At 35.5% G+C, this 11152-nt stretch overlaps 1 protein-coding gene and 1 long non-coding RNA gene across 2 annotated transcripts; one reads left to right on the top strand and one right to left on the bottom strand.

Annotated features, from left to right (window-relative positions):
• Nucleotides 1-2205: 2205 nt before the first annotated feature.
• LOC113692628 (uncharacterized) lies at nt 2206-4515 on the bottom strand. Its single transcript, XM_027211080.2, has 2 exons — nt 4366-4515; nt 2206-3609 (listed from the first exon to the last, which is right to left on the bottom strand). The coding sequence occupies exon 2, from the start codon at nt 3600-3602 to the stop codon at nt 2463-2465; it is 1140 nt and encodes a 379-aa protein (XP_027066881.1). The 5' UTR covers nt 3603-3609; nt 4366-4515; the 3' UTR covers nt 2206-2462.
• A 715-nt stretch (nt 4516-5230) lies between these two features.
• LOC140007976 (uncharacterized) lies at nt 5231-10640 on the top strand. Its single transcript, XR_011815399.1, has 3 exons — nt 5231-5404; nt 6282-6376; nt 10437-10640. It is a non-coding gene; the product is annotated as an uncharacterized lncRNA (long non-coding RNA).
• The last annotated feature ends 512 nt before the right edge of the window (nt 10641-11152 follow it).

The following is an 11152-nucleotide window of genomic DNA, read 5'->3' as shown; positions in this document are numbered from 1 at the left end:
ACCTACTTCTCCAAAATCTTTTATTTTTAACACAGAAGATAGATACTTCTTAGTTTCTGCTATACCTTTGTAATTAGTACCAACAATTAGCATGTCATCCACATATCGACAGATTATCACACCATACTCTCTGGTAAACTTAGAATAAATGCATTTATTAGCATTATTATATTTAAAACCATTAGAGAGTATAGCAGACTCAAACTTACAAGGCGCTTGCTTTAAACCATGCAAAGATCTTATCAGTTTGCAAACCTACTTTTTATTTTCTGCTAGAACAAAGCCTTCTGGTTGTTCCATATACACCTCTTTATTTAAGTCATCATTTAAAAAAGTCGTTTTTATATCCATGTACACACAAATCAAACATCGAAGCCAATGCTAATAGTACTCTTATAGATGCAATTTTGACTATTGGTGCATAAATTGGCATAACTTTCCAATGAGATATGAATTGGCATAACTTTTCTACCAAAATTTCCCTCCAAACTAATATTTGAAACAAATTTGTCAAGGAAAGAAGACAAGGACATATATAGACAATGAGCACTCTATCATCTTTCAATGTAGGACAATGAATTTGAACTTTCTCATTACAAACTATTACTAACAATTAATCTCACATTGATTCTCCCTTCGTTGTAGAGAAGTTGCGACCGTAAATTTATGGTAAAAAAGTTACATGTGTGTGTATGTATATAATTTTGTTTTCAGGAATTTATTTGCCTTTTGTTCTTCTGTTTTTAAAAACTTCAAATTCATGTAGTAATTAATTTAATCTGTTTAAAAGTTGCAAAATTTGGTTTTTCTGTTAACAAATAATTAAATAAACGATTCCATAATATATGAGTTAGATATAATAGAGTTCATTCAACCCAAAACGTCGAAGACGATGAGGCCTAAACGACAGAAACACACAATAGTAAAAAACAATTTATGCAGGCAGCAACTAGGGCTCTAAGGAAATAAATTATATAGCGCTTGATTAATGTGAATATGTCGATCAGAAAATAACAAACTATAGATCATTAACAAACAAAATGAAAGGAATGTAATCGCGTAAAACATGCATACATGATACATAGGACGTAAGCCATCGGGACATGCGGCTCATCGACGCTGCTAACAGTTCCAGGGCAAAGCACATATGCTTTCTAGTATTTTACGTACAAAGAAATACACTAGATGTTTAATTTTTATTAATTACGTAAAATTGCCTAATTATCTTATTGCTTTCAACTAATTGATTTATTTGTTACTTAAAGGTAGTGCAACTGCATCTTTTTGGCTCCACATTATTTGGCCAAAAATTAAGGATATTTAAAGGTTGACTTCAATCTTTTCTTATACCAGAACAATCAACAATTAGAAGTTTTTATTACGAATTTGAAGGAATAAAAGTGTACTAGGTGCCTTTTGATTTTTATTTTGTCAACACAGTTTGTGAAAAATAAAATTCTAGTTGAATGAAAATTGTCGGATACAATTTACTTGGCTAGCTTGGAGCTTATATCAAGAACTAATTCCTTCCTTCTTTGCTATTGTTTTGGCTCCAAGAATTTGACTGAGATCTTAACAATCTTAATGGAAAAGGAAAAAAAGGTCATTCCATATCTACCAACGGATGGTCTTTGAGTTCAAAAATTTTTCCCTAGAAATTAAAGTTAGCTATAAGCCCACTTCCACAACATTTTAAATGCCTTTAAGAGATAATGAATGTAAGGTTTGCGTTAACTTTTTTTTTTTCATTATTCGTTGATCCAGTCCAACTCAAAATTCTCTCGTCCTTTTCTGTAATTATTAGCTCCTTTTTTCATGAACATTGATCTTCAAATGGAGTCTTGAAAACTTTTACTTGGAAAATCCAGAAGAGACGGAAAGGATGAAATGCTTGCTTTTAGTAATTATTCTCCTGTTGATTCATCAAACAGAATTTGAAGTTCAAATCAATGATTTTACAAAAGAAAACATGTATCACATGCACAGAGATGATGAAAGTGTTTGCACTGTTATATCTTAGCAAAGATGGATCAAGAAAGTTAGCAAATCCAATCCTTGATCACCTTTTGCAAACAACCACCCTGACCATTTTGCGAAACATGGATAAATCCACACGCAATATCATGGAAGGACTAAGATTCCTAATATTGTAACGGCCAGATTATTGACGTCAAGGTATTGGTTAATGCAGGAAGAACACTAAGCTGATATCAATAAAACCCAATAATTAGTAATAAACATCAAGAAGTTCACTACAGATAATCCCCCTTTACGGGCATAGAAGCGATAAAATTAGTGCACGGACGCCAGCATTTCGTTGCTAACAGACACAGAGACAAAAAGAACACATGAATGCTCCAAAGATTTTCAAATCCTCAGCTGCATATGCTCTGAATATCAACCTTAATTGCGATGACTGTAGCTAAATAGGTTCACCCAAGTCTTAAAAAACTTTTTCTGTCTCACATTGCGAACACATAGATGGTCTCGCACAGACCTGGGGCACTAAATTTAAGAGTGGATTCCATCACATCTGCACATCCCAAGCCTCCATCTTCACCTTTCCAAACCTTAAACTTGACAACTGTCAGCTCTTCAGGGCATTCGTCCCGTTCATCTGCTTGGGAAACAAGACAAAAGTCACCTCCTCCTAGATCAACAAAATGAGAATTAGCACGGGGCCGTATGCCGTTCAACAAGGTCAGCCTTCTGGCAACTTTCCCACGAACAATCTCAAGAGCGACTACAGGGGGGTTGAAATAAGGCACGTTGCACAACAAGAAATCCTCATACAAGATGGCATCTTCAACAAATGGAAATGGAGGACCAATAGCATCACTTAAATAGTACTTATAATCTTCTAGGCTTTCCATTAAAAAGTACTTTTCTTCAGAGCTCATAATATCACTATCATAGAAACCAGCAAATAAATCGCAAGCTTCCCATGTCCAATTTTTAGTGTCAAAAGCACACGAGCCAGCCATATTTGAAACACATAATTTATTATCAATAACCACGTATGAATAAGGGAAAGCACCAAAAGTAGATGGACTCAAGAAAGGGGGGCCATCTAGACCAGTCCATTCATTTTTTGAAGGATCATAAACCTCAAAGACTGTTTCACGTCGTCCATAATCTAAGATTGGGGGCCGAGAGAGGGCATAGAAAAGACCACCAATTTCTACTACAATGGGCAAAAACTTCCCCCATTTCATTGAGCTTCTTATTCCAGAATGCAGATAACTTTTTCCTCCAAGAGGGAGATGCGTGAACCTCAACTCTCGGACCAAAGAATTTTGGTCAATACTGTCCTCGCCAAAAATTTCACCACCAACACCATAGAGAATACCGTCTGCACAACAAAAGCCCATAGCATAAGGTAAGGTCGTGTCACTCCATTCAACCACGTCTTGGAGCCGATTGTCGTGCTCAGATGAACCGCCAGACAAATGCGATAATGAAACAGACTTCACAGCATACCACATTGGATTGAGAGGAAATACAACGGGCATGAGACACACGAAGAGATGCTTGTCAGGTTCAAATTTTTGCCTCTTTGGTATGGGTTGGGAAGATAGCATATCAGCTTCTTGTACACTCATGTTTAGCCTTACAAAATAATATACATATTCATTGATATATCATCTTCAACTCAACAAGCTATGCATGGAAAAAGAACATAAAACTGCAACGAAAACTATCAAATGGAGGGACAAAAAGTAACCATTAAACAATTGCTTATTCATCTACTCCATCAGACCAGATCAGAGTTCAAAATGAAAAATTACATAAAAATAACCAAAAAAATAAAGAAATCTACTTTGTTTGAAAGAGCTCGACAAAGGGACAAAGGCAAAATGCAAGAGTAACTGTCAACGAAAGAACAAACCAAAGGAATAAACAACTATATTATATTCGCTGTCTCATCTCCTAAAGAAATTAGCTCAGATTTCCACAAAAGATTGAAAAAAAAAGAGTAAAATACCAGATAATAGAAAAGAAAACAAAGGAGAATACCTTAGCAGTAAAAGCCCAAATAAAATGAGAAAATAAAACTGCAACAAACCTATGCGTCAACGAAATAGTAAACAGGAATATCAGAAGTAAAATAACGAAAAAGGTGTAACCAACTATATCAGATTCGCTCTCTGATCTCCGCAGAAACCAAGTCAAATTTCCAGAAAAATTAAAATATCAGATAATAATAGAGCAGAAGGGGAAAAAAGGGAAGAAGGAGAGGCCTTTAGCAGTGAGAGCTAAAACAAAAAGATAAAAAAAAACCTATGCACAACGAAATAACAAAAATATCAGAAGTTTGTTAGCAGATTTCTGAATAGCGAAGGCGATAAATAGATCTGAAGATACCTCTTGCAGAAGCGGTTGAGTTGGGCAAAATAAAAAGTAAAACACAAGAAGGGCAAAGGACGCCGATTCTATTGCAGCTTCCTTGGATTAACATGCTGTTCATTTTATAAGCCGTCTACCACAAGGACCGTCGCCCGCCGCCTCAAGTTTATTGTAATTAGTTGGGCTCGTTCTCCTTTTGTAGGCTCAACTGGCTTCAATCGTCGGGCTTTTGACTTATTAATTGAGTTGGATCAACCGAATCTTAGGGTAGGTCATGTGCACGCACTTTTCAGATGGACTTTCCTGAGTTTATACTTGGGAGTGAGGCGGCCCAATATCAAGTGAATCGAGAGAATATGATAAAGTTTTTTATTTGACACAAAAGATTCGAAATATGAGTTTAATCAATATTTAATTTAGCATCGACCAATATTTAACTCTGTCAACGAGAGAACAAATAAAAGGAATAAACAACTAGGTCTCGTTTGGCAAGTGAGTTTTTTTGGTGTTTGTCTAAAACTTTACTGTAGAAGTTTTTTAAAAAAATTTTGAAGTGTGTTTTTTGAATATTTTAAAGTGTATAGTCTAAAAATTTGGAAAAGTTTTTTGAGATTTACTGTAGCTAAAGTTTTTTAAAAAAAACTTATAGCAGACAAATTTGGCAAAAAACTTGTCTTTCAAACAATGCCATATTACATTCGCTCTCTCATTAACATATCTAGTCTATGTGGGTATGCAAGAAGTTTCAATTGAGTTTCAATTGTTGATGTGGCGCATTCTCATTGGCCAATTGATGGTAGTCCTCCTCCAATTAATTGAGTTTGTGAATTAAATTAAGTACAAAATTGAGATTTCCTCTCCTTGTCTACCTATCTAAATTACTAGACCTACGTAGTAGTGACCAGAAACCCTATCGCAACATCTTCTCCTCCAAATACCAGAGGGCCGCCGTCTGCTTTTCTTGTCGATCGCTTCTCGCTTTCCCAAGCAAAGATTATGATTGAAATAATTAAATCCAAAATCAAGGAAGTTTGAAGAATCTAACTCCAAACTTCAGGTTCTTTATTGCCTCTTAGTTTTATTTCCTTTCAATATTTCTTGATTGTTTTCCTCAACGTTTTCTCTTAGTTACCATCTAAAATTTCACATATACTATGCCTGGTTTGCTGTCCATCTTTCTTCGGTAACAGAGGCTGTTTAGAGAAGATTATTACCAAGAAAAATTTTATGTCATTTTGTTTCTTTGAGTTTCATTCTTCCAGATCTCAGGTTTTCACTGTTATTTTTTATTTTTTGCACACATTTTTAATAGTTCTCATGTTACTTATTTATCCTTTTTTTCTGGCCTTCTACGACACCTATACAAACTTACGTGATTTTCTATTATGTATGGAAAAATTACTTGGTGTACTTTTTGGTTGTTTTGGATTCATAGTCTATTCAAATTTTAGCACAATATATTTGGCTAAGAACTTGGTGATTATTGTTGTGTAATATTTTTTAACCTTTTTTTTCTCATTTGTTTCCGTTTTGTATATGAACAATTATTTTTTCCTCCTATTTATTGTTGTTCACTTTCCGGGATGAATTTTATAGGAGTAATGGCTCGTTTAGTGCCAGTGAGTCTAAGCTTTGAACTTTTAGCATAGTTCAACTTTGGACAGGTAAGTTGTTACATTTTATTCAGAAAAATATCTTAGTCAAATAGATGTACTTGTGTACTAATAATTAGTAGATATCTCTGTCGATTAAGTTTCTGTTGATTATGAGAAAATGATTAAGTTTTTGCTGATTATTAAAGAACGGCGGTAGGTTTTTTGAGCTTGTAAAAATTTTATCCAGGTGAGTCTTATTTTGAGTATTTTTTATGCCCTCATCTTCAAATGTTTTGATTTTAAATGACAAACAATTTTTTTTTTCAATTTTTGTTGCAGGAAAGTGTATTTGATGACAATCCCGATTTTCAAGTCCTTTAGAATTGCCATCAGCACAATTCTCGATGCTAATCTTTTTATATAAACTAGAGAAGGTCTGTTGCTTTCTTTTGTACTTAATTGTGTTTTGGTACATTTCAGTGTCAAGTTAATAAGTTCGGTTTGTGCTTTCTTTTTTTTAAAAAATATTTGGTTTGTGTTTGAGGTACTATTGAGGTAGATTTAGCCCGAAATTAAGAGTTATGGTCATTTTTGTAATTTATCCTTCATTTTTTAGTTGGTGGATTATGTTTATTAGATTTAATGACCCATGGTTTCTTTTTTTTTTTTTACAATTAATAAGACATTTGTTCATTAAATCTTTTGCATCTCAGGAAAGTATTGTTGTGTCACCAATTTTTTGTTCATCTGATTTTGCATTTTTATGTTATTGTTCTTGCACGAAAAAAGATGATAACACCTACTTTCATTCTTTTATGTTCACTGGGGTAATGGTTCTTTTAGTGCCAGTGAGTCTAAGCTTTGGACTTTTAGCATAGTTCAGCTTGGGACAGGTAAGTTGTTATACTTTATTTAGAAAAATATCTTAGTCAAATAGATGTACTTGTATACTAATAATTAGTAGATAGCTCTGTTGATTAAATTCTGTTGATTATGAGAAAATGATTAAGTTTTTGTTGGTTATTAAAGAACGGCGGTAGTGTGAATCTGAGTCTCTAACTTTTGATGTTTACAAAACAAATAGATGTTACTAATTTTCTCCTCAAAGATCCTTTTAGCAATCGAGCATATCAGGTTCAAGATTAAGCACATTTAGAAAAAAAAAAGATTGCTGAAGTTGTCAGACGCTCGTAAAGACTGGATCGGACGTCCGACAATTATGGAGCAACTTCGGACGCATGAAGAACCTTATCACCGGACGTCCAAAAGAATTAAAACATTTTCTCTAAACTTACTGATCTCGATCGGACGCAAAATATTAGAGTATTGGACGTCCGATAAACTGCGCAACACTTCGAACGCAGAGCACTAAAGGTACCAGACGTCCGAAAGAACTAAAGAAGACTTCTCAAACTTTACCATCTACTTTTGGACGCAAACTTTGAAGGTACCGGACGTCCGAAAGAATTAAAAAAAATCTCTTTTGCTCACTACCTGCTGTCGGACGCAAGAAACAAGACTACCAGACGTCCGACATTACTAACGGTTAGTTGGCTCTTCACCTGCTTTATATCCGTTGAAAACATTAATGGAGGAACTTTCTAGTCTCATATAAATAGAGTAAAGTCAACCACTTCAAAACACTTTTATACATTGAGACTACAAAAGATCTAAAGCAATTTTAGTGAGAAAATTCTTTTCAAAGAAGATTTGTACTCTTAGTTGTGTAGATTTCGTATAAGCTTTTTTAGTATGAGAGAATTACTTCAATAGTGTAGGTTTGTGAGGGTTATCCGAATGATAGTAAAACTTCATAACTTGATCGAGTGTGACTTGGGGCAAGAAGGAAGTGATCAGTCATTTGTACACAAAGATTGGTTGTAATTGATCAACTTAAAAAACTTGCTCTATAAAGTGATATTCAAACTCAAGAGGAGTTTGGAACTTGGTTTGCTATTCTATCTCTTTCATTTATTACCTTGCAATATAAATTGTTCATCTCTTCTACTCACGAGCACTTGTGCTTTCTTATTATTTGTTCCATTTTGTGGTCATCTAGAAAAGAGGGTAAATTTCATATTTAACCAAAAAGTGTCTCATAACTTGGTTAGTTTTAATTTACCTAATTTACCCCCCTCTTAAGTTGTTTTCGATCCTTAAAATTGGTATCAGAGCGAGGTTACGGGTTCGAGTTTCCTTGGCTGTTGTTGGGGGAGGCATTGTTGGCCTAATCAGCAATATTCTTTAGATCCCGATTCGAAGAAACTAACCGCCCAACCCGTGGCACCCAGGGGTGCAGCCCTTCATGCTGGTCGAGTATGGTACGGTACTTTGCACTGTCATTGTGATTAAGGAAATAAAGTTGCGTTTTCGCTAAAAGTTATAACTTTTGGTGTAATGGTAAGCGCTTGATCCTGACACTATACATTAACAATTAAATAGCAAATACATAGAGAAATAAGAAAAATGGTAAAAACAAAGCATACTACCAAGCCAATGCATAGAGGAACTATGATCAGAACTTGCAAGTAAAGGATCCCTATAAGGACTATGGGTTCGGTGAAACGGGAGAAAAAAGATGAAAAGATGAAGCCAAGCTGGCAAGGAAGTTATGTAGAGAAGATGCTGAGAGGGAAAAGCTCAGAAAAGGGAAAAATTTGCCCTAAAATTCGGAACGCACCTCCAAGAATTTACATTGCATCAATTAGAAATGAACATTGCAAATTGCACCAATCATCATTTTAGGAAGATGCTCCTTGTAGATTTAGGCTCAGCAGCAGAAAGAGCTGAAAGAGAAAGAGGCTACATGAGCATATCTCATCCCGCTCAAGACAAACCAATCAAGTGGCCCATTCACCCGCATAAGAAAAATGATGGAGCACCCACGTGATCTGGCTGTATAAGGAGGCATGCACAAGTCATGTGACAACGATGAACCCTTTTGGCATTAGATGTTATGTTGATCAGGCACACAATTATTTGGGTTGGGTTGAATCTAATAAAATACTTGTCTCATTATAATATTAGGCCTTATAGCTAGACCCAAACATTGTCCAATATCGCAGAATGCTTGATCTCAAAATTTTTAGGTTGATTGAGCCTAGAGTTACCTATCCAAGTTGATAGACTTAGGCCTAACGGCCAATTTCTCATGATATGTAATCAAATTGGTGGCCTTACAATTAGGCATGACAGTAGAATTATGCAATGTTTAAGCTCAAGTTAAAAAAAATCACAATTAAGTTTGGGCCTGGCCTATGGGAATTTGAAATATTAAAGCCAAGCTAACAAATTTCATTTATTGAGTTTTAGGCTTATAGACGAGTTGGGCCACATTAAATGATCCATTCTTTAAATATTATGTATCATTAAAAACATAAGTTTTAATTAAATAATAAAATACTAACATGATTAATACAAGATTAACCTTTATTAGGATTGCAAAAAAATGTTAAAATAATAATTTCCCATGAGTGAGAATATATGGTATAACTATTAGTATATTTTATAAATAATATCTACAATTTTAAACTCAATATGTAAAGATAAGGGTCTAGCTGATATTAGACTGAGATTAGGGGTGAAATCGAGTCGAGTCGAGCTCGAGTAGTGACGTACTCAAGCTCAAACTTGATGCTGACCTCCAGAGCTCGAGCTTGAGCTCGAGAAATAAAGATCGAATTTGACTCGATAGTAACATAAATAGGCTCCAACTCGACTCGATTGAGTTCGGCGTGCCATTCGAGCTCGAGCTCGAGCTCGATTTCATCCTACACCCTTAACACGTCGAGTACTCGACTCGAGATCGAGTACTCGAGCTCGATTTGATCATGCACACCTACTCGAGCTACTCGACGAGCTAAAAATGGCTCATCCTAGCTACTCGAGATCGACTCGTTTCATATATTCAAGCTACTCGAGCTCGACTCGAGATCGAACAAAATCGATCTCGAGTCGAGTAGCTAATCAAGTTACTCGCGAGCTCGATTCAAGCTACTCGATTGGTGTGCACCCCTAACTGAGATTAGTTATGCCTAAGCTAGCCTATTTAATAATTGGGTCTATATCTTAAACCCAAATGCAACTCAGCCCATATATCAAGAAAACACAAATTTGAATTTTTAGGGCCAAATGGTCCAAACTACGCGCACACAACCAAGTCATCAAATGAGTCGATAGTGGCATGACATGTTCTTGGCCATGGGCCTCAAACAACCTATTAGAGGGCACCAATGTAATTTCACTTAAATTTAGATCTTTCGACAATTTTGAAATGGTAGCAAAGCCACATATTTTAGGAAGTTTGAAAAATTTTACTACTGTTATGAGTAAATAATTACCTAAAGGCAAAGTTTCTTTTCTTTTCTCTTAGTTAATAAAATTTTGAATTTCTCAGTGGGGTATATTGGATTTCAATCAGTAGTGAACAACCCATTTTTGCTGGATATTGTTGAAGCGTAAATCTAAGAGTTGCTGTCGATCTTGTTGATTTAGGAAATGATTACTTTGCTGTAATGCTTTTTGAAGACGAAACAGATAGACGTGCCGAAGATCTGACAATTGTCACTTTCAAGCTGCTTTCAGAAAGAGGGGGAGATGGAGCTCTGAGTTGTGCATTGGTAAGTACAAGGACTTGTAATGCAACAGAGAATGGCTATACTCTGTGTCCCATCTATTACTTCATATTGTAAGTTAACAAAGATTTCACAACTTTTTTTTTTCAGCAACGATACATTTGTATAACCTACTCTATCCTAATCTAGGAGGAGGGGGAGCCTAAGGAGGTTATGGCAGGGGCTAGTGGGTATACAGACCCAACTAGATCAAGGGAGTGCTATGGCACAATCCTTAAATTTTTTTCGCTATTGCAAACCTCACCAACAGCCCAAGGAGGGACTTAAGTCCCTCCCTGATGGCCACTGAGCCATTGGCCCAATGGTTACCAAGATTCCACAACTTGCACACACCCGTTATGCTGCAGCACTCTAATGATTGAGGTAGAGAGTGCCATGTGTCAAAATGATTTTCTTCTTCTCTGTGTGTGGAAGTTCACTTGGTATTTCGTGCCAGAGCACATGTGGCTGAAGATTTAGAGACTTTGAAGCATTCATGTTGATCTTTAAGTACAGGGTAGGCTTTTTTCTTTTTTGTTTTGGGTGTACTTGGAACTTATTAGTGTGAACGATTGCTTAGTACATTTTGCTATTTTT

This window comes from Coffea arabica, chromosome 6c (genome assembly GCF_036785885.1).
Source record: "Coffea arabica cultivar ET-39 chromosome 6c, Coffea Arabica ET-39 HiFi, whole genome shotgun sequence".
NCBI lineage: Eukaryota > Viridiplantae > Streptophyta > Magnoliopsida > Gentianales > Rubiaceae > Coffea > Coffea arabica.
Note: the sequence above shows the minus strand (reverse complement) of the source record. Positions and strands in the feature narration are given on the sequence as shown.